The following is a 24316-nucleotide window of genomic DNA, read 5'->3' as shown; positions in this document are numbered from 1 at the left end:
GTGAGTGCCGGGGCGGGTGGGCGCGGCGCGGGGCAGGAGAGCCGCGGAGCCCCGAGCGGGGTCCCCAGGGGCGGCCCGGGCGGGGTGGGGCAGCGCTCCCGGCTCTGCTGAGCGTACTAGGGGAGTGACCCCGGAGAGCGCCGCTCCGGGTCCCGCCGCTCTCCGCGCGCCCTTGGGTCACCCTCGTGTCCCGGGGGGCGCGGACTCTAGCACCCAGAACTTCTGCCCCACGCGCGGCAGTGAGTTGTGAGGCCAGAGGTTACCTGGGGGATGGGAGGGAGCTTGAAATGTTTTTCTTTTGGAGAGGTGACCTGCCAGGTGATTTCGTGCCCCTGTGCTTCAACTCCTCTTTAAACCTGTTCCTCGTCCTTTCTGTATCCGTAGTGAATTTGACCTACCTGTATTTTTATGTGCTTACTTCCGAAGGTGATATACTGGTTAAATCCAAAGTTAAAGTGTTGGAGGTCAAAGTTAGGCTTTGTGAAAGATGCCATTTCTGTTATGTTGTGTAAAAGCACAAAGCTGGATTCAGGAGTTCTGAGCAACGCAAAACTGCACATCACGTGTTCTGAATTTACATGATTAATCTGAATTAATGTGATTTTGCCCCCCCCCCCGCATTCCGCCACCAAAAATATATGAGGTCTTTTATTTGCAGTTGGGTATCTTTGTGTTCCTTTTTGAATGTGTTTAGTGTAGTCAAATATTGTTATAACCTGCACTGTTATTGAATGGCATTTATATGGAAATCGGTTCTTTGCATTTCTTTTTATGTGTCTTTAAAAGATACATTCTTTCAACAGAAAAGTTTCAGTTTGAAGTTTGCCTTCCGATTCGTGTTCAGTTTCAGATTAGTTTTTAATTTTAAAAAGTTATTTGCTTGAAGTAAGATTAATGTGATATAGTAGTATCGTTTAGGCAGGGGTCCAGAAATGGTATAGAAATTATATTTAAAGCAAACCTTTCCTTTTCACAAGTGGATAAACCAAGGAGTTTTTTCAGCGCAGATGCTACTTGCCCTTCCCCTTACATGATTATTTTGCCACAGATCTGAAATTACATTTCACTATTACCAGAGGGTTTCTTGTCTAAGCCTGGCAGAGAAAAGGAAGCCTAAGTATAATGTGTTTTTAAAAGCATGAGACCGTTCTTTTACTTGTCTTTTACGTTGACTTTCTGCTTTATAGTCGGGTGCAACTGTTCATTTGGAAACTTCATTAGGGAGTCAGTTGCAAGCTCAATTTAAATATATGATGTGTTCTCAAGTTGGTCTGAGCAGCTATTTCCTCTCCAAGAATTGAATTGAGACTTCTTCGCTTTGTAATAGGTGAGATCACTAGCAAGCCTCTGATTAGTGGAGACTTGAATTCTCTTCTGGGGAATGAGAATCAGGGACTCTGTTGTTGAAGGAGCAACACTTTTGTGATTTTTGAAAAATTTGCTTCTGAATGGTCATCTTTGACAAATATGTTGGTAATAGTATGCATTATTCTTCTGTTAATTGTGCGGCAGGTAATCTTTTCACAATGGAGAAGATTCAATAGATATAAAAGATACAGAGTAAAAAGTATACCTCTCTCTCATCATGTTCCACAGCTACTGGCTCCTTGTGTATGTCTTTCCAGAGATAGCCTATGCTCATTTTGTGTGTGTAAACATTTTGTATGTGTTCTTTTTGTTTGTATTCTCAAAGATGAGGTCCCCCTGTCCCTCTTCCCTCCCCAGAGTACTAAATCATGGCAGTCTCCTTTGGTATCTGAGAGAGCCTGCCTCATTCTCTAACAGCTGCTGAGTACTCCATTAGGGATGGACCATAATTTATTTAGCCTCTTTATTGTGATATACGTAGGTTGTTTCTAATAATTTGCTATGAAATTGTAAAGCATTAATTTTTGAGGTTTTTAAGTGGATTTGGTTATTCCCAAAGGCCTAAAGGGAGTAGTCATTTGTTTATATCATCTTCCAGGAAATAAATGTGCCTTCTCCCCAGCGTGCATTGTTTGCTTCTATATAACTTCACAGTAATCCATAAGAGTCTTTGGCATCTTTGCTATGAAGTGGGAGCCATGATGGTCAGTAACTAAAGTCATTATTCCTTGGGTAACAACTTGGCTGTTTCAACAAAAGAAAAGAAGGAACAGATATGCATTTTAAAGAATAATCTGTAGGAAAAATTCTTAAGTGTTTAAATATTTTTGAACATAGAGAGGCAGCTTGTACCTTTGATTAAATTGAAGATGAGGGTAGTTTATGTTTCATAAAATTTGGTTGGCATTAGGCACTCAAATCCCTGCCTTCTGTAGATTATCACCAGTATCTTATATTTTAATGTTAGTATAATATGGTTACAAATTTTATAGTTTATGATAGGGTTAATATCAACTTTCAAGGGAATGGATGCTTTTAAAAAATATTTAGCTCTTTTCTTTAAAATGAAAAAATTGGGGTCTCTTGTCAGCATGCTTTTGAAAAAGAGTAAATTATAAAAGTAATGCTAATGCTAGGAATTGAGCCTGATACATTATACAGCTTGAACATTAGCCAGTGTTGAACTTTAGTATTTTCATTATGCTTATTTTTGAGGGCTATTTTTAGGACTAGTGTAAGCTATGATAATCTTTTAAAACATATACATATATAATATATATATAGTTTAAATGGTGCAAACACCCCTTAGAATTTAAGGCATTCTCTTGCCTTTTATTTGGTACCTGTTGTGATACAAAACTGCTAACCTTGTGTATATTTGTTCTTAAATAGGTATTTATTGGGCATCTGTTAATATTCCAGATAACTTTCCAGGGACTAAATTATGGCACTGCACAGGGCAGACAGACCCTCCTATAATCTCAGTGAAGGAGATGGATAAAAAGCAAAGATGCAATAAGTGATAGTGACTAGATAGTGCTAAGTGCTGCAAAAGAAATAAAGCAGGGTTGCGTGGTAGAATGGGACAGGATGTGGGCTGCTGTTTTACTTCAAGTGGCCTGAGAAGCCTCTCTGGGGTGGAGGAGTCTGAGCTGAGAGTTGAATGAAGGGAAGAAGCCTATGATTTTGGAGATCTGAGAGAAGAGTGGCTCAGGCAGAGGGAAGGGCAAGTGCAAAGGCCTTGGAGCAAGACTGAGCCTTGCATACCTGAGGGACAGAGGACCGCCTCTGTGGCTGGTGTTGGTGAAAGGAAAGGGTAGAGCTGCAGGCAGGAGAGGAGTGGGCTGGGGTTGATGCCCATATGTGTTGCATATGTCAAGAAATGTTTACAGAAATGGGAAAGATGTGAGTGGTGGAGTTCCTCTATAGGCTGGAAGCTCCAGGGGGCTAGGAACACATCTGCTTGTTACCCATTGTATTTGCAGCACCAGGAACCATCTTCATCACATAGTGGGCTATGAATAGTTATTGAGTAAATGAATACTTAGAGAATTTACAAAATAATCTTACCTGCTTTTGGTCAAAATACTTAGATTTGGGAGTCTTTTAGTTTTCCAGCTTGGCTCTGGCCTTTGACATAGGCAATTGGTTATACTGTTATCACTTTTCTTTCAAATTATCACTTTAGTTGGAATATTGCTTTAAGTCGATTACACTTGACTGCTCTTCCATGAAATTCAAGTGTGAAACCTTAAAAACAAACCCTTTTCAGTAAATTATAGTGATTTATGAGAGATTTTCAGAAAGATGAGTATTTTTATCTTTTATTTCTGTGTAATAGCCATTTGTATAAGGGTAAGATTTCAAAGATGCCTTGTGTGTGTGTGTGTATTGAATGTTTTAATTCTTTGGGCCAGATGACAGACTAATGAGTAGATAAAATATATGTAGGTACTTTTATTCTCACAGGAGAAATGTGTGCCTGCCCTATAGGGAATATCAATAATTTGTGGCATTTCCTTTTCCCAACTTCTAATCTGTCATTCTAAATAATAATTGAAAACTTGGGAAATGAGTTTTATGCCAAGCAGTTGTTATAGATGTCTAATAAGAATCTACATCTTTCTCTTGACTGTGTCTTTTGGACTCCTGTTCCATATTAGAAGTGTTGTGGTCTTCCAGAATGATGGTTTTTAACTTTTTTGTTTCCTATGTTAAGCGATTAATACCTTAGCATAATAAGCTGTTCCTACTTATGACAATTTTATTTCCAACTGTTTCTCTTAAGTTCTGTGCAAGTTATATGTAAAGGAGGGTTCTTTAGATCCTTACTCTTCAGTAAAGAGGCCTATGTCCTTTTGTCCTGATACAGCAAAAGTTCTTCAGTAAAAGAGTAGAAACACCTACCGGTTGGGGTAAATTTAGAGGCTTAGATGCTTGAGTTAAAGTATTTTTACCAATTCCTTTACCTTTCCTTTTGTGAAATAATGGAAATTGCAAATTTGTCTTACGTTGTCTAAAATGACAACACATGCATTCTTACAGGATGTTGCTGCTATTACTGCTCAGGTGAGCAAAGCTTGTGTTTTGGAGATACTGTTCTACGCTTTCATGTTGGAAGTTGAGGAGAAACTTCTGGTAGGTGTATTTTTTCTATACTTTTGCACAGAGGTGAAAATCTTGGCTTCCAATCATTCTTCTGGTTTATAAGGAAGATACAGAGAAAGAATTGGAATCATTGTATATGCCTAGAATGGGGAATATGTATCTATATTACTAAGCGGCAGTATCCTTAGAGGCCACAAGGCGGTGATATCACTACCTAAAGTGTATGTGTGGTGCTCTTCCAGAGACTGCCTTGGAATACTGAGGCCTCTTGCAATACCTTCTTCTAACTTCTCCTGAAAGTGGGCTTCTCCAAAGACACCCTGAATCTGAAGACTGTTGAATTGTGGTAGCAGGAACATCTGGTGGAAAATAACAAGAGGTGACAGAAATGCTAATGGGGCAGTGAGATGTAGACTTCAGGCAGAATTGTTGTACCTGTTGAGTTGGAGGTAAGGTGAGTGGGAGAGAGGTGGGAATCACCAGCAGGACTTTAGGCTGCAGCCCCTGAGGACACCCAAGTGCCACGGTAAGCACTAAGGCGCCTGCTACGTGGGGATAGGATGCCAGCTGTTTCTGTGCAACAGGCCTGGAGACCCACAGTCATGCCATGCTTCTTGCCTTAGTGTTTATAGTACAGTACAAAGGTGAAAGAGGCAAGACCATTGCAGAAACATCTCCATAGAAGCAGTTAAAGTTAGGAGCATACATTTTCTTCTAACTGGAACTTCATCCTACACTTATTCCTTGAAGTTGCCTAGATCACAATTTTACTGTAAATGTAAAATTGTTCTTTTGGGAGAATCTGATTTTGTGGAAAAACTATATAGAGCTTAAAATGCAAAGCTCTTATGAATAATAGAAAATTAAGCACTCAAACAAAAATCAGGTGAAGTAGATAACTTGATGGAAAGTTGGAAGGCCCTTCAGATCCATCTGGTCAGCTTCTTAAGATAAAGAAACTTAGACCTAGAGGTGGTGTTATAATTTGCCAAATAATCCAGGAGTCCTGATTGGCAGTGTAACCATGATTTTTGGACTCTTGACTGCAGGGTTCTGAACTCCTCTCTAGAACCAGCGGCTCCTCAAGGGCAGGAACTTTTGTGAGATTTACTACTGTGTCCCTAGCATTAGAACAGTGTCTAGTCTATAGTCACATGTTTGTTGAATAAGTGATTATCTAAAGGAATTTTAAGAACTTCAGATTGCCATGTTAGCTATAAGACAGTACTTACACAATCTGAAAGAACATACAATTTTATGAGTTTCTTGTTAGAAAAATAGAACATGTTGCTATTAAAACCCAAACTCTTAAGCCAGACAGGCAAACAAAGGTGCAGTGGTTTACATCTTAGCTTGGTACCTTTTAAAGTCTGTTATCACTGGATTTTCTAAAGTCATTCTGTTAAGTTCAGCCTACTGGTATCTGGTATCATTAAGTTTTATATTTTGTATTTGAAAACAGATGCTTTAAAATCTAGCATTTATTGTTTGAATTTTTCCCTGTTTTTTTTTTTGTTTTGTTTTGTTTTTCAGATGTGCTTTATCAATAGCTCAGCTATTTTAGAAATTTATGGCCGGGCACAGTGGCTCAAGGCCTGTAATCCCAGCAGCTTGGGGAGGTCGAGACGGGTGGATCACGAGGTCGGGAGATTGAGACGCATCCTGGCTAACACGGTGAAACACCCATCTCTACTAAAAAAAAACAAAAAAAAAAAAATACAAAAAAACTAGCCGGGCGTGGTGGCGGGCGCCTGTAGTCGCCAGGCTACTCGGGAGGTGAGGCAGGAGAATGGCGTCAACCCGGGAGGTGGAGCTTGCAAGTGAGCTGAAATCCCGCCACTGCACTCCAGCTTGGGCGACAGAGCAAGACTCTGTCTCAAAAAAAAAAAAAAAAAAAAATTTATGGCCCTATGGGGATATGATTGTTTAAAAACAAATCTGGTCAACTGGAGGGTTTTGGAAATTGTCACTTTCAAATGCTGTTGGTGGGTGTTTCAATTGTTATAACTTTACAGGAGGGCAATTTTGTATTACTCATCAGAAGCCTCAAAAATGTGCCCCATCCCTTAGTCAGGCATGTTCACCGCTAGGAATCTAAACGAAGGAGAAACAATAAAGCATGTGTACAGAGACCAGTCTTCAGCAGTGGTTATAGTGCATGTGTGCACCATACTCCTGTCAATACCTTTCTCCTCGCAGTGATTCTTAAGAAGCTTACTTACTAGGGTGTACCAAAATCTGGAGGGAGGTCCTCTGAAATTTGGAAGAAACTCACTTCCAGATTCTAGTGACCTCCACAAAATATACATTAAAAAAAAAAAAAAAAACCCTCCTCTAATTTGCAAGAATGATTTTTGTAAGTTTTTTTTTTTTTTTTTTAAGACAGAGTCTTGTTCTCGCACAGGCAGGAGTGCAGTGGTGCCATCTCGGCTCACTGCAAGCTCCGCCTCCCGGGTTCAGGTTCGCGCCATTCTCCTGTCTCAGCCTCCCGAGTAGCTGGGACTGCAGGCACCTGCCACCACGCCTGGCTAATTTTTTGTATTTTTAGTAGAGATGGGGTTTCACTGTGTTAGCCAGGATGGTCTCGATTTCCTGACCTTTTGATTCGCCTGCCTCGGCCTCCCAAAGTGCTAGGATTACAGGCGTGAGCCACCGTGCCCAGGCTGTAAGTTTGTTTATAATAGTTATAAACTAGAAACACCTTAAATGCTCAATAATAGGGGGACTGATTAAATGAGCTGTGGTACCTACATGTGATAGAATACCCTTTCTTTAACAGTGATGTAGAGGAACATTTATAGATGTGGAAAGATACTCAATATTTGTAAACTGAAAAAGCAGATTGTAAAACAGTATGGGTAGGTTGATCCTTGTTTTTGCTTATGGAGTGTGTGTGTGTGCATGCATGTATGTGTGTGTACAATGTTCTGCATATTATGTGGGAAAATGTCAGGAAGACTATAGGCCGAATGTTAGATAATACTGTGTTTCGTGTGTTGAAATTATAGTTGACTGTTACTCTTTTTACTTTCCTGAATTTTCCACACATAAAGCATGCCATGTGGTAAAGAGTCTTGGATCAGATCCCATTTCCCATTTACTACTACTGGTTGTGTGAACTTGGGCAAGTTTTGTATTTCCTTATCTGTGAAATGGGGATAATAATATCCAGCTCACGGTGCCCACATGTAATATTTAATAAATGTTACCTTCATCTCACTGATCTGATATGGTGATTAAAGCCAGTATTCTATTCTTAATAATACAGGATTTCCAAGCAGAATAAGTGTTACATAAGTTTTATCAAACTGTCATGGAAAGCATTTCAGGGCATTCTGACAAACTATTTTGTTGCTTCTGGTCACTGAGAAATATTTTGTCGAGTTTTATTTACTTTAAAACTGAAATGCCTTCCATTGCCAATACGTTTTATTTTGAATTGAAGGCATTTTTCTTCTTCTGTTGTTGTCTTGAGTAGTCCTGTATACATTTTTGAAGGTCAGGGTCTGATCTTCCTTTCATTTTATAGAGGAGTTAGAGTGGGATGTGAGTCATTAAAGTCACTGTTGAGTGCCTTTTCTTTGACAGGCACTAGGTAGGCATCAGATTTGCAGCAGTGTCCTGGACAGACATGTCTCTGCCCTGTGAATGACATATGGAAGTGACCAGTGTGGTTCAAAGCCAGGAGGCCCACTCAATAAATAGATGGTTACTACAGTTAAGTATCAAGTAGTCCTCATTTCCTTTCCTCTGATTTTAAAAGGAATTTTGTTGTGATGTTACATTTTACTGAACACAAACATTGCCTCCTGCGTATTCAACGAACTACTGTATATGAGGAACATACTGTTATTTCACTTTGTTGACATTCATGAATGATTTAGTGATGACTTATGTTATACAAGTGTGAGAATATCCTAGGTTAATTGGTTTAAAATTGCTACTGTGTATCTTCTGTGAAGGATAATCTTTCATTATCTTAAGTATAACCTCATGCCTTTTTGAGGTTATCTTTTGTAAAATTGTTGAGAATGAGCTCCTCCTAACAAATCTAGGATGCATGAAATTTATGGCTATCCCACTTGAGAAATTCCAGCGCATGATCTTACTGAGAGAGAGTGGCAATAAAGCATTTACAGTCGTGTACCATATAGTGATGTTTAGGTCAATAACAGACCATATATATGATGGTCGTCTCATTAGATTATGATACTATATTTTTACTGTACCTTTTTTATGTTTGGATACCCAAATACTTCTGTTCTGTTACAGCTGCCTTCAGTATTGAGTACAGTAACATGCTGCACAGATTTATAGCCTTAGGAGCAATAGGCTATTATACCATATAGCGTAGGTGTCTAGTAGACTATACCATGTAGGTTTGTGTGAGTACACTCTATGATGTTTGCACAACAACAAAATTGCCTAACGCAAATCTCAGAACTGTATCCTTGTCATTAAGCACACATGACTATATTTAAAAATAATGTTTCCATTTGACAGTGTGTAAAACTACATTAGTTTGTAATTAGTTTTATGTAGGGACAATTTTTTTAAGTTGGCAACTGTTGTAAATATTTTGATAGCAAGTAGACTGTCAGTAGTCATGAAAGATATGTCTTGGAACCTTTATGACAAATACCGAGCTTGCATTTGATTTTCCTCATACAGCCAAATAAAAGAAAGAAAATTTCTTGAGTTGTGTTTTCATGTTCCTGTGTAGAATTCATGGTAGGATAAGTTACATCACTGATTGTAACCAAAAGCAAAGTCACCATTTTACTTCTTTTTTTGCTTGAATAAATTAGCCATATTTTGAGAGGGTGTAGGTTAGGGGAAGAACAAATTTAGGAGAGTTATGAATCAAGAATCATTTTTGGACATAGTCAGTTTAAGATACCTATGAGACTTGCAGGTGACAAGTTGAACATGTATCTGAAGGTGACAAGACTTGCAAGTGACAAGTTGTACATATAGATACGTATTACTTCTATCTCTCTCACATTGTTCTACCCCATACCATTGCCTTATGTGGACTTTACTCCCCTTGCCCCCACTGAAACTGGCAGTTAGCTTTCTTTTGCGGGGGTCGGGGATTTACTTTTCACAAAGAAACACTGTATGAGCTGCACTGAGTATGTAATGGTGACTGGAGAGCAACCAAACTGTGTTGACATGTAGACATTGGGCCACTGGCTAGACTTAGGACTTTGCCAACTCATCCTTTCCTGAAGGCCAGCTTCAATAAAATTACAGATGACGGTTTTGAAACTTTTTCAACTTACAAATAGTCAAAGCTGTGAGTGCTGTACTCAGTTCTTTCCACAGGCTGCATTGCTGGAATCAGAAACTCAAATGCTTACAGGGACAGTGGACGTTACATAAATGGCAGAAGTGGACCTGGTCTGCCGTTTGTCTTTATGCTTTTGATACAGAGACAATCAGAAATATGTCACTTTCTTTTTAACACTACTGCAAGATAGACAACAGTGATAATGTAAATGGTAAATGGCAACTGAAACTTGTCTCAGTTTTGAGGACCAATAAGGAAAGGTGAAAACTATGAAAAACTCTAGAACACATGTTCTTAGGAAGGAGTGACTGCTCTTACCTGGAGTTGATTATTGTACTGTGAGATGTGGAATGAGTATTTCCAGAGCTTCTTAATTTTGATTTTTTTAAACACTCTATTTTGTAATATTGACAAATAATTCAAGGATTTTAAAATTTTGCTTGTTTTATGTATATGGTTCAAAGTACCCACATGTGGGTACTTCTATGAAATAGGTAGTAGCTGGCACTTATGGTGAGGTGGGATTGCCTAGAGTAAGATTTATATTGAGCAAGAATTTATGATGACTTGGGCAGTAGTGAAACCAGCAATCATAATTTTTGTTTCATGTTAATAATTTGATATTAGATTATCTACTTATTTTTCCAACAAAAATGAATCCTCCAATTTTAATACCACTGGAGGACAGGATTTTCGACATTATGCATCTGATAAAGTGAGGAGACAAAAGGTAGTCCTTTTGGTATTTTATGGCCATCTCACAATATTGGCCCAGCTTATTAAGCATTTTTTTGTGGTTTTCCCATGTGTTGCTACTAAATCATATCTCCTCCCATCTGTATTTGTTCATTTTCTAGGTGTTATTGTTATCAGCATTATCATTTCATTTTGGACCCTGATGTCCATGCTAAATTTATTTTAATGGATTTATTTATTAGAATCCTATTATTACACCCTGTATATTTGCTGTTTTGCCCATTTCTCCACGTTGTCCAGGGTGGTATCTAGTATCATGAGAAAGATGGTTTTAGAAATCATTGCCATATAATATTATATGTAGTAACGTAAGCATATGCATTACGCTCTGAGAACACGAGATACGTTGTTCCACAGATAAGTTAGATATGATTCGTATATCTTCATCCAACTCATTAATGAAAATACCAAGAAAAGCAGAACTCTTTGATATCTGTCTATATCACTTTTATTCAGGTTGACGTCATCCTATGAATTAGCACTCCAAGTAAGGCTGATCATGTGGTCAGAGCAGCCTCTTCACTCTGTTTACACAGCTTGAATTTCTTTACCTTGCTAATACTCATCTTTCACGTATTAGAAAAGATTTTGTTCAAACAGAGATACATTTTGTTGTTTCTGATCCTTGCTTTTCCCAATACAACAGCGTATCAAGTCAAGGCTAAGGATGGGCTGACATGCATGGGTCTGAGGTCTTCTAGGATTCCTTTCTTAATACTGTTGATCTTCTTATCCGGGATCAGTTATCAAGCTCACAGGCCTCTGGTCTGTAGGATTTTATTTCTTAACAAGAATGACCCTTTCTGAAATAGCTTTGCCAAATATCAATTATTTTAGGTGCTGTTATGTTTTTCATACTCGGTTCCACTCTTACATAGAAGATGCTTCACCTGCTTAGAAGATGTTGTAGACCACGTTGTAGACCATGGTCTGAAGCCGGAGCTAAAGGGTTTATTTTAGTTGTTGTTGTTTTGAGAAGCATACTAAGATGATGCTTAGGATTTCGATATCTGGGATTAAATAGTGTCACAAAGAAAAAAACTTTGAATTATTTTGGAGTGGAGAGCTTCAGATTCTGACCCTAAAGAATGTTAAGAAAACATTCAGGCACATTTTGGTCAACTTCTGTGCATTGAAATCTAGGTGTTAAAAACAGTTTATTTTTTAAGATTATTTCAGCAACAAGACAATAAATTTTTAATGCCAATACATTTTGTGACAGGTTAACTGGCTCCCTAAGAACTATATTTGGCTTGCAAATGTATTTTGTTTGGCCCACATAGTGGTTTTTTTTTTTTTAATTGGAATTAATTGCCAGCATTTAAAATAAGGGGATTTCATCATAATAATAATAATTAAAAAAAAAAAAAACTCAAAAGCAACAACCTGGATTTCCTGCCCTTTTGGAAAAACTGGAAGATCTGTGGCTGTACTGGCCGCTCATCCTATGTGGTATAATATAGACACAAGGAGCTGGCGAGGGGCTGCCCGCCAGCGTGTGTCATGTGAACGGCTCCAGTAATTTCATCCGGCTGGCTCTTGAAGTATGTTTGAGTTTGCACCTGCTGAGTTGAGAGCTTAACCAATTAAAAGTGTGCTTAGAGTTGGAGGGAGAACAGTAAGATGGCAGTTATTTTCCATTTGTTCTCTGAACATAGACTGTCTGATCTTTGTTATAATGTGATTAGTGGAAGTGCTTGGTAGAGCAGGTGGTGTTTCCCCAGCAACAGTATTCACTGGACAGGGTCGAGGTAGAGCCAAATTTCTAGTCACATTGTACATCTACCAGTTTATTCCTGCAGGTGACAAACAAGGTTTTCTGAAAACAAAACAACCGTTAAGTTTCTTATGATACTTAAAGTAGGGAAAGCAGGTGCTTGGGTCTTAGTTGTGTAATTTGAGAGCTAAGACCTGAGACGTTAGGTCATTTATCTGTGAGCCCCTAACTGTCACCTATTCAGTGGTAGAATAGGGACTGGAGTCCAGGACTCTGACTCTAGCTTAGTTGCTCATTTTACAGTTTAGTGTAATGGCCTGGAGCTGAGATTTGCAGTGAGAGTTGGCTGCAGGTCCTGTTCTGCTCCCTACTAGCTATGTGACCTTTCTGTGCCTCAGTTTTCTTACTATAAAAAGAGGGAAATAATACTAATAATACTGACCTTATAAGATTGATACAAAAATTAAATCCAATTTTGCATTGAAAGAACTTAGAAAAGTGGCTACTCCTTAATAAACAGTATATAAATAATGCCTAATATCTGAAATACACGTATAAATTATATTTTACTTGGTAGAGTTAGCTAAAACAAGCATGTTACCTGGATGGAATTATTGTGTAATTAGTATTTTTCCCTCTCCTAGAATTTAGAAAGGCATTTAGGGATAGTTTTACTGTATGTATTGCCCCCCCAAAATACCCCAAAAGCAAAACAAAAAACAAAAAAACTTCAGTTTGAGCCAGTATTCTTTTATTAATGAATTTTGTATAGCAAACAGGTTCATTCAAAAGCATAAAGTTTATCAGCTTACTCTTCAGAATGTAGACAAACAACTGAATGGCATGAAACTATTTTAAGTCCTCACTGAGGACTCTATTTGAATAGATTTGTTTCAGTCACCAAATAAATCTTGTGTGGTGGATATAAAGCACTCCTAGATGTACGAATTTTATAAAGATAAGGCTCTGATCTTAGCTTATAGTGCAAAAGAAGAAAGGGAGAGAATGATCTCCGTAATACCTGGTATGATAAGATCAATGCCTAAAGGGGAAATTGATGTCCAGTGGGAGCATAAACAGAGCACTGTGTCTGGTTGGACATAGCGGTCAGCTTGAGAGCCAAAAGGTAAGAGATGCCCCTAGGAAAGGAGTAGAAGAGGTGGAAGGAGATTGCAGAATAGATGTGTGAATTTGAGTGTGGACAGATATCTGAGCTGTTGGTGGGCCAGCCTCCTGACATTTGGCCTGGAGCTTCAAAGAATGATAGGGTTAGTGATATAGATGCTTTCAATATAGATATATTGAAAGCTTTGCAACTCACTATGGAAGATAGATTGTATGAGGCCCTTGCCAGATGGTTGTGAATTACGTATGCCAGAGGTTGAGGAGGGCCTGAGCCTCCAGAGCAGTAGAAATGGACTTGAGGGAGAGGATGGAGAAAGAATCAAGGCATGTTTTAGGTAAAAGTGGCAAGTCAGGTGGGAAGTGTGAGGAATAAGGAAGAGTCAGGATTACTCAGAAGACGCTGGTGCCATGGGCTAAGACTGGGGCACAAAAGAGCAGGTTTGGAGGGAAAAGTGAGTTTAATTCAGTACATCTGGAGTTTTTGAGGAATCTGAAATATCCAAGTGGATATGAAGCATCAGAATATTTTGTCATGCCTGAAGGAACCTTACTTGAGTGGATTTGTGTAAGTAAGCAAGAAATTATCTGGTGAATGGTTAGTCTGTAACTGGGAAGAGGCCAATCCTGGGAACACGGATTTGGAAGTAATTAGCATATGAGTGATGTTATAGCCACAAGCACAGATAATATTGTTCAGTCAGGAAGTGAAAAATAGAAGGAGCAGTGGGCTAAGGAGTCCCACCAAGGAAGCTAAGTAGGAATAGAATTTTAATGGCATCTCAAGTCAGTGAGGGAAGAAATGGATTACCTAATAAATGGTGTTGGGATAAGTGGTAAACATTTATAGGAAAACTGAAAAGGTGGGTCCTTAAATGTACACTGAAATTAATTTTATATGGCTTGAAGCTTAAAATGTGAAACACCTTAAATGACTTGAAGGCAGTATCAGGACAATTTGCATAGTCCTGGCATGAGAAAAACCTTTGTGGTTAGAAACAGCAAAGGACAGAATAGAGAAATCTGATCTAGTCAGAGTCAAACAAAAGACTCACTGGAAAGTAAAAGCGATTGGGAAATCTATTTGCCATGTGTATAACATAGTTAATATACATATTAGTATTTTTTCTTAGCAATCATTAAGGAAATGATTAATGCCCAATTAGAAAAAGGGGCAAAAGATAAAATAAAAAACTTATAAATAAAGCATTGCAAATTACCCCATAAACATATGAAAGGATATTTTAATTTCATAATAAAAGAAATGCCATTTATGGCCCAACAGAATAATTTTTTTTTTTAAAGACAATCCTTGGTATTAGTGAAAAGTACTGAGAAATGGAGATGTTCCTGTTTCTTTTTAGAGATAAGTTTCGTCATGTTTTCCTGTATGTTAAAGATTTCTTGGAGGAATGTTCTTCAGGTTGTTTAATAATAGAGTGCTTCATCGTTAAAATGGAAGAAACAAGTTCATTCGTTTGATAGATGTTTATATTTATTGAAGACTGTTACATACCAGTCACTCTTATAGCGTAGTTGAGGTGGGATATGAGTAGTCAGATATTACTCTAAAGTATGATGATAGAGTGAGTCCTGAAAGATGGAAGAATGAGAAGCATAGGAGACATTGCAGGGGGCCCTCCATGGAGGCAGTGGTTTTGAGGGAGGCCTTGAGACCAAAGGGAATGTGGAGTGTTTGGGGAGCTGCTGTGGTGTGGAGAGGAAGGGGTTCATGGCCGTCTCTAAGGGCTGTTCCCGCAGTGTGGAACTGGAACTGGAACTGTGTGTTGAAGCAGTGGGGAGCACGGAAATGATATATTCAAACTTGTTTTGACATGCTGAGGTTCATAATGGACCAGCTCTTGAATTAACAGGGAAGTCCACACTGCAATGGAGATTACTAAAATTGACATGGAGGATCCTGAAAACAAAACTTTGGAAGACAATCTATTTTAAAAGTTTCAGGGAAATGCAAAGGAATTAAGAAAAAAATTGACAAGATTATTCTATTTGAATAATAAACCAAAAAGTTATTTTGGGGAATGAATATCCTGCATTATGTATAGTGATAGATTTGTCTTTATAATGTAGCAAATGTTAAATTTCAGTATTATTCTCCTACATACAGAATGCATATTAAAGCATGATACAGTGGAATCTCTAAGCAGCCGAGCTATCCTCTAACTCAGGTTCCCAGACTGTCACAGTTCACAGTGCCCGTCGTGTTTTGTTAATGCTTTTCATGATGCTTGTAGTCAAAAGAATTACCTAACAGTTCTCTATGAAATAGCTGAGTCCAGACAATTTAATGACTATTTATGATCAAGCACTTTAGTAGCAGTTTGAAGAAATGATGTGTATCCACTTAAAAGGAGAAATATAATTGTCCCTCTATCTCTGTGGGGACACGTTCCAAGACCTTCACAGATGTGAAAATCTTTGGATGTCCAAGTCCCTAATATAAAATGATGTGGTATTTGCATATAACCTGTGCTTATCGTCTCATATACTTTAAATCATCTTTAATACAATGTTAATGCTATGTGAGCAGTTATATGGTACTGTTTTTATACTGTTTTTTATTATTGTACTGTTTTATTGGTTTTATTTTCTGAATATTTTCAATCCAAGGTTGGTTGAATCTGTGGTTGCAGAACCCTGGGATATGGAAGGCCTATGGTAGTATTTTTCTTTCATTCTTAAAAAGCCTTAATTACTGATGAGATGTATGAACCTATTGAGTACTGCATAGCTTCTCAGATCTTAGAAACCAGCACCCTCATTTCCATTTCTACATTGATTTGTTTGGGTAGTACTTGTGTTTTATCTCAGCAATTACTAGTCCCTCCCTCCCTTCACCAAAGATAAAGATATGATGTCACATAAAAAAATGTAGCATTACCAAATATTGAAACTGTGGACTACCTTGCACTAACGGTTTTCAGAATGTTGGACAGATGTCGCTTTGTTTCCTTCAAAAACTTAGATATTCTGTGATAGCTCTGTCAGTTTCCTTTGGTGTCTTAGGATACATCAGTGCAGTTTGGGAGCCAGAGCTTGAACTTAGGTTCCTCGTGTCGGCAATACCTGGGTTAGCATGCGGCCTAACGATGAAAGTATACTGTGTGGGCATATAATCATTTGTGCCTTGGTTTTAATTCAGCCAGCTGGCTTAGAGTTTTTGGTGTCTGATTTGTGCCAGGTACTGCTTGGACACGGAGGGTTACAGTGAACTCAGGGATGTGTTTGCTTTCAGGGATCTGACAGTCTGTGGGGAGAATTACAAGATTGGGAAGTGAAGCAGTAGAGCAGAAGTCAGCAAACTCTTCCTGTAAAGGGCTAGGCAGTAAATATTTTAGGCTTTGTGGACCATTCAGTCTCTATCCCAGCCTCTCAGCTCTAACATTGTCATGGGAAAGTAGACATAGGTTGTACTTAAACTAATGGGCATGGCTGTGTTCTAGGAAGATTTACAAAATCAGGAGGCGGGTAAGATTCGGCCTGTGGAACATGAATTGTGCAACCCCGTGACATAAATATAATTAAAGTGTTGTGGAAGCAGCAGAAGATGGCATCTAACATTCTAGAGACTCTTAGAGGTGATGACAAACATACCTCCTGCTAGGAGCATCACCGCTGACTTGAGGAGGGTGCAGATGAAATTAGAAGGGAAAATGGGTGCTGGCCTAAGGAGTGCTGAAGGGTCCAGCAGCTGTGGTACGGCAGCCATTTTAGTGTGGTCCGGACACACGCAGCAGGGGCAGTGTGCAAGGCCTCTTTGTAGGTTCCGACTCCAGTTGTATGGATTGTATATTTTCTCTCTTGTTCTTTTTTGTTTTGTACCTCATTTTGGTCAATCGTGTCCTGCAGTAGCTTCCAGAGAATGGGTACGTGGAAGGCGATATATCTTTTGACATCTTGCATGTCTTCGTAAAATGTATGTTACCTACTCAACAGCTTGAGTATAGAATTTAAGTGTGAAAATAATTTTCACTTGTATTTTGGAAGGTGTTCTTTTTAGCTTTTATTGCTAAGAAGTCTGGTGTGTTCCTCCTCTTCTCAAGAATATTTATGGGTCACACACCCAGTCTCATGTACACCTGTAACCTGCTCTGGAGGTGGTGCTGTCACCATCCCTGTGTTACAGTGGGGGTTTGTCCACACTCACACGGCAAGTCACAGAGGCCGTGAGTGGTTTATTCTGATGTTGTTCTTATTCCTGAGCCCTTGTGTATGGCCTCCACTCCCTGGAAACTTGTAACATCTTTGATACAGTTATTTTTATATTCTCAGTGATGCATCTTGGTATCAGTCTTTTCAAATTCCTTGTGCTGGGTTATGTGGGCTCTTTGAGGACTAGATTTTTGCTAGGACTAGATCTATATACTGATAAATTTTGCATACATCTTTGTTACTTCAGCTATCTCCTAGTTAATCTCCTTGAAACATCACTTTGTTGCAGCTTCCCTCTTTCTGAAAAGCTATTCACGCCTTCCTGTGCAGTCTAGTCTTCCCAGATAGAACTTCTTAGTCTAGTCAAGTTTATGTTTTTCATAAGTATTTCTTTCATTTAACTTGAAGAGCCCCTACACTTCACTTCAATAACACAATGGAGTCTACCTAACTGCAGAGTTTATGATCCTGAAAAGCCGCCTTCACTGGGAGCTAATGCTTGAGGAATTTAAGATCTTGTGGGAGGGAAATGGGATAAGGAAAATAGTTGCTGGTCAAAGTTTTTAAACAATGTTGATGTTTCCTCCTAGGAAACAGTAAAGAAAGGGACACTAGGAAGAATACAAATGAGCAATGCGGGTACTGTTTACTGCCTGTGTGATTGCCCTTGTTTGGCTCAACTCCCAACATCTCCACTCCTGTGGATCGGTGACCCACTCGTAGGTTTATTTACCTTTACAGTAGTTCAGGGTCTTTTCTTTTCTTCTTCACATGTTCCAGCTTAGCATTTAATTTCTTTTGAGAATTAATGACAAGGGAGTTATCTCATTGTATCTCAAAAAGATAGATTCTTGAGATAAAAGATGCTTTAGGCAGTCTTAATTCCTTACACCCTGACTGTGCAGGTGTTGCCTGAGGCCTTTTTCTGCACCCAAGGCTGGAGGCTTCAGTGCCATCAGGCTTAGGTTCGTGCCAGCAGGACATGCTGGCTCATTCTCTGTCACATTTCCCTCTCTGTCTCTACCTACCTGTCCCCACCACTGCCACCGTATTTATGTATATATAGAGAGGGGTTGGGGAACGGAAACAGAGGCAAAGTAGGCAACAAAATGTGTTGGGACTACAGTTTCTGGTATTTAGCTTTACTTTTCTCAACTCTTTTTTCCTAATTTTCTTCAGCAGAAAGGCCCTAAACCTCATATACATTGGAACCAGAATTCTCAAGGTTGAGAAAAATACAAGTCAAAGTACGTGTATGAACACTCATCTTCACAAACAAGGCCTTTAAAAGCTCAGGGGCATGTGTTGACAGGACCGAACTTTGCCATGTGGGGCCCCAGGCTCAAGTTCTGCCTGTGCTTCATGATGGTCTAAGATTGAGATCAGCATATGTGTAAAGAAATAGAACCAGATATTTTTCTTTCCATTCAACAATCTTATAAATTTATTCTGCATGATTGCTTTTCTTTAGCAGAAGGGTTTATTGACTTCTTAAATCCTTTAAAATAATTAGTATAGGAAACAAACTGGTCATCCTTGGGCAGGAAGGATACTGCCCATGAGCATGTTTTGTTTGGCCTTTAGAATGTGCACAACGTATGCATTATTTTCTTACATTTACAGACTTTGGTGTTTCATTTAAAATGCCAGATTTCTACCTTGTCTGGAAAAATCAGCATCTTTGGCAAAATGAGGCTGGTGGCTGCCGCTTTTATGCTAGGCAGAGGGGCCACAGTTTGCACCTGCTGTGAAAACGTTTGTTCCTTGCTTTGCCCCTGCATATTTGCATTGGCACCCTGTTGCCGCACCCTAATTTTGAAAGTTAGATCCTGAAATTCTATAAAAATTTGTGCTCCTCTAAGGAATAAGGCATTGACAGGGGAAAAAAGGGAATTCTGCCAATATTTCTATCAGGAGTGAGTAGAGAAAAACTTCTCAAGCATCCCTTTTTTCTCAAAGTACCTCAGAAGGCTCTGTTCATGTATTGTTCTGGCCCACAGTAAGTCCATTTGAAAGTTTTCCTTGGTGGGGAAGTCTGATGTGTCATAAGCATAATACTGCATTGCCCAAAATTCTCTGTGTAAATGTATCACACCAGGAAGTCGTCTTTATTATCCTGCTTAAGTTAAGCAGGCTTTGCTGACACTGCCCTTAATCCTTCTGTCCCTGGGCACTGCCTTCCTCCTGCTCACTGACCTCCTCAGCAGAGTCTTTGATCCGTGGCTGTTGCTGGCGTAGGCTTTGTGCACGCTACTGTCTGCATGCCTGTTCCCTGCCAGCAGGAATGGAATATTACAGCTTCACTTTGAGAAGTCTCTTATGTGGATCCTGAATAGAGCATGGCTCTGTGCTGCCATGGTTGAGGCTGAGGCAGGCAGGGATTAAGTGATTTACCCTCAGCCATACCACTAATTAGTAATGGAGCCAAGATTAGCATCTAAATCTGGAAGCACCTGGTCCAGAACTCTTCCTCAGCTGCCTCCCTCCACCCCTTCTTGCCCTTCTTCCTGGCATGGCAGTAGGACCTGTGTCTCTTTTTAGAAAAATCGAAACTTGTAGTGAGGGACTGTTTCATTTCAAGATAATGTTTAGCCAGTCAGTGAATATGGTTTATGATTATTTTAGTCAGGGTTTGAGTTTTAGGGTCATGTTTGGCTCCATTACTCAGTTATTCTTGTACAGTTGTATAATTCTATAAATTCAGCAACTGGCATTTTAGACATTTTGTGAATACATTTTCATTCTAATAAGTAAACTCAGTGACTCTGGAATTGACTAGGAAGTTATTCATTCATCCAAAAAATAGTAGAACACTTTTGAAATGTGTGCTCACGCCTTGTGCATGTTTTGGTTATAATTAAGCTATTTGGGATTCATTTCCTGGGTTTTTGACAGTACTTAGCAATAGCCAAGAAGAGAGCTTGCCATCTGCTTTCACTAAGAAGAATCTTTTTTTGAATTCTCTCAATGGGCTCCAGTTGTTTAGGTGTTGGATCTCCTTTCCTTTATCGAGTCTCCATTTCTCATCTCTTTTCCCACATTTTCTTCTTCTTTTTTTTTTTTTTTGTATTTTTTCCTGAAAGATTATGCAATCTTTTTCTTATTTTAATAATATCAGACAATATGTTTAACTTCTAAGAGGTATTTTTATTTCCTGTTATTCCTTTTTTATTGCATCCTCTTGTTTTTTATAGTTACGCCATGTTTACTCTGAGGATACTATTTAGAGTTTTCTTAGGTTCTTTTTTTTCTTTTTAGTTTTCTTGTTTCCTGTATCATCCTCATTTTCTCTGGAAATACTTTTTATTTTCCTTTTGGTTATCCTAAATTTATCTTTAATATTTTAGCCTTTGCTTATATGTTTTGTAATCTTTGGTGCCCTGTGCCAATGTTGTAATATAATGAGTCAATTTTAGGTCTGACACAAGAGTTTTCAGTGTATCAGAAGAACCTTGTTGGCTGGTGGTGTCCCTCTAGGAAGAAAAGATGAAGGGTGGATGGGAATTTCATTACTGTGGGGGATCCCTAACTGTCCAATGTGCAACATCTCCATACTGTTACCCTAGTTTTTTCTCTTTAAATTATTAAATTTATATGAAATAGAAACTTTCCATCACCATGTAAATGGGAAACAAAACTAATATTACTTGTCGTAAATGACTAAACACAAGTTAACATACTAATAAAATACATAAAAATATCAATCCAGGTATCACTTAAAATTGTCAAAACTTCAGTCTCATGCACTGCTTTTCTACATTTTAGTAGTGTTGGAGTAGAGTTGATAGCCATGTGCTTATAATTTTGTTGTAATTTTATAATTATAGTTATAATTTTGAACTTGAAGCCCATCATTTGAAAATTGGCCTTCTAGTAGATAACTAAAGCCACAGCTGTGTCCAATTATTGATGTCTTCACAAGCCAGGGAAACTTGAGTTTAAGTAGCTCCAAAGTCTCTAAATGTACAATGTTTCAGAATCTGTCAGAGTGTCAGAGTGTTTGTGTACACAGTATAAGGTGAGCCTTCAGAACAATCTGAACACCATCTGAAACTCCTCTCCTAACCTAGGACTGACTGCATTGCACAGATGATGGATATTTACGTATGTTTGAAACGAGCATCCTGGATGGTGGACAATAAAAGAATGAGGACTGCTTCAAATTTCCAGTGGCTCTTATCAACATTTATTCTTCTGTATCTAATGAATCAAGTAAATAGCCAGAAAAAGGGTAAGTGCATCAGCCTTCCAGAGAATGAACAGATTGCAGTTTTATTTCCATGGTGAAGTAATTTTGTTGCTTTATTGACCCCTTTAGGATTTTGTTGATTAAAATTCATTTTTTGTCATCTTTTTTCTATGTACTTTTAGTTTCTTTTAAAAGATCCTTAATGATAGATCAAAATATTATTTTACCGTAAAAATATAAGATATAATTTACATACAATAAAATTTGCCTTTAAGATTCAGTTCTGTGAGTTTTGACGATGGATATAGTTATGTAACCAGCAGCACAATCAAGATAGGGAACAGCCCTGGCACTGCAAAAGCTTCCTGGCTCCTCTGTAGTCACCCCTCCCGGGCCCATCCCCTGCCAGCACTGCCTTGTCTCCATAGACACTGTTTTCTGTCTCTATAATGTTACCTTTTTAGAATGTCATATCAATGAAATCCAAATACTTTTAAATGTATTATGTTACATCTTAAATATATTAAGAATCTTTATGTAGATATTTTATAGCTTATTTCTATAAAGAAATTCTCATCCTCCTGCCCCTTGGTGTAGTTTTTATATTATTTCCATATTTAAACAGATCTCTTTTCCCCAAGGTCCTTCATTAAATTACTTTATTATTATGATTATTGCTGCTTTATAATGTGAGTACTTTTAATGTAATATTTGTTTTTCTGTCTTATATAAATAGCTTTATAATTGATTCCTACAGTGAAGATCATACCAACCATGTACAAAACAAAACAAAACATTTTCATAAACATTTATAGAATCTGAGATGGACTACCTTTTTTTATTCTATAATTGCCTTTTCCCTTTCTTTCCCTCCTTTCTTCCCTCTTTCCCTCTCTCTTATACCCCCTTCTTTTTACTCATTTTTTTTCGGGGTGACTTTTTTCATTGCATAGTGCTTACATATTCCATGATGTAATGTTATTTTATAGATGTAAGTACTAGTAGGATTGTAATCTTTTGAATTGTTACTTTTCAATTGTTTAGGCCCACACCAAAAACGCATTTCTCAAATGAACTCATGAGTTTATTACTGTTTAAATTTAATATACTTCATAATAACCTAAAGATTAGTTATAGGAGTTCTACCAAGCGGGCAGTCTGGTAGCAAGCAGTGAAGTGGTGGTGGCTAGGAGTTTCAAAGTTTTGTTTAAAGACTTGGAAGGCACATCATTTTTACTTGACTTATTTGTTTTTGTTTTTTGTCTTTGTTTTTTCCTCAAGTGGGGCTATTGAAGATTCAAGAGGTGCTAGACTTGCCTCACGCCCTCTCTTGGTCCCATTATTGAATCTACATGACTAGCCACTCACTCCCTTAATTTGTCTTAGTTGCTTGGAAGTGGAATTTTTGATAGCAGCCTAACCCCAAAATGGTCTAGTAGCTAGCCCACTTTCATCAGTTTACCCTTTAGTTTTTTTTTTTAAACCAAAGCTGCAAAAGAAATAGAAAACCAGTCCACTCCCATGACTGCAGGATCATCTTTTTGAAAAAACATGGGCTCTCTACAGACACACATGCTTGTACTTACAACTGAAAATGCTTGACCTTTTAGAGTGCAGTTGACTTACTCAGCATATTCTGTGTGTGTGTGTGTGTGTGTGTGTGTGTGTGTGTGTTTCTCCTTCTCCAGGGGCTCCTCATGATTTGAAGTGTGTAACTAACAATTTGCAAGTGTGGGACTGTTATTGGAAAGCACCCTCTGGAACAGGCCGTGGTATTGATTATGAAGTTTGCATTGAAAACAGGTAATTTTAATTCACAATGAGCTAGGTTGAATTGCAGAAATGACCCTCAATTCTTACTTTCTTGTTGCTTGTGAAACTAAAGGGTTATTTCCTGCTTGTGTTCTGTGTTCAGCAGAGTCTGCCATGACTTCTGCCTCATTTTTCTCCTGTAGGGCACCAGGCATTATGAGGTGTGATAGCAAGGTAAGAAGAGGGGACAGAGTCTGCACTGGCTTTCAGAGCTTCCTTCTTGATCTGGTAGATAAGACTGTCACTCAGATTTTTCCCACCAAATAAAGTCACATGGCTATACCTTGCTTCAGAGAGGCAGGGAAGGACGGTCTTAGTGTGAGTCCAGAAGGGGGACCCTGAAAAGTTTGCTGAAGAGCACACATGCCCACCACAGGCCAAACAGAGAGGAAGTTAGTTCTGGTCCCCTGCTCCCCTGGTCACAATAAACAAATAGTAGCAATGCTGTGGGTTTTTTGCAAGGGAGTGTACACTAGGAGTATGAAAGTCCAGAAAGGCTGTCAGAGGAGGTGTAATTCTGGAGTAGGCACACTCAGTTTTCTCAGCAGAAAAGCAATAGGAGGACATTCCACCGTGAAAGAATATTGTGTACAATGGCTTAAATGTATGAGATGGCATGATTTGGAGAATTCAGGTGTTCATTGCTGATGCCTAAAGAAGCCTTGCCATGTGAGAGGTTTAGAAGGAGATGAGCTGGACCCATTCAAGTCCAGAGTCCTGAGCACCCAGAGATACCAGGGGAACTGGAAGTATTTTGGAAACAGAACTGAAGAGGAAG

At 38.6% G+C, this 24316-nt stretch overlaps 1 protein-coding gene across 2 annotated transcripts in view; it reads left to right on the top strand.

Moving 5' to 3' along the window:
* Nucleotides 1-24316, top strand: part of LIFR (LIF receptor subunit alpha) — a 77587-nt gene that overhangs the window by 1110 nt on the left and 52161 nt on the right. For both annotated transcript variants that reach the window (XM_017853198.1, XM_017853197.1), the window contains exons 2-3: nucleotides 21608-21768; nucleotides 23415-23529. In XM_017853198.1, coding sequence (XP_017708687.1) covers nucleotides 21627-21768; nucleotides 23415-23529 — 257 coding nt within the window. In that variant the 5' untranslated portion in view covers nucleotides 21608-21626. The remainder of the gene's footprint in view (nucleotides 1-21607; nucleotides 21769-23414; nucleotides 23530-24316) is intronic.

Source organism: Rhinopithecus bieti, unplaced genomic scaffold (assembly GCF_001698545.2).
Source record: "Rhinopithecus bieti isolate Rb0 unplaced genomic scaffold, ASM169854v2 scaffold_34818, whole genome shotgun sequence".
Lineage (NCBI taxonomy): Eukaryota > Metazoa > Chordata > Mammalia > Primates > Cercopithecidae > Rhinopithecus > Rhinopithecus bieti.
This window is presented reverse-complemented; position numbering and strand designations above follow the sequence as displayed.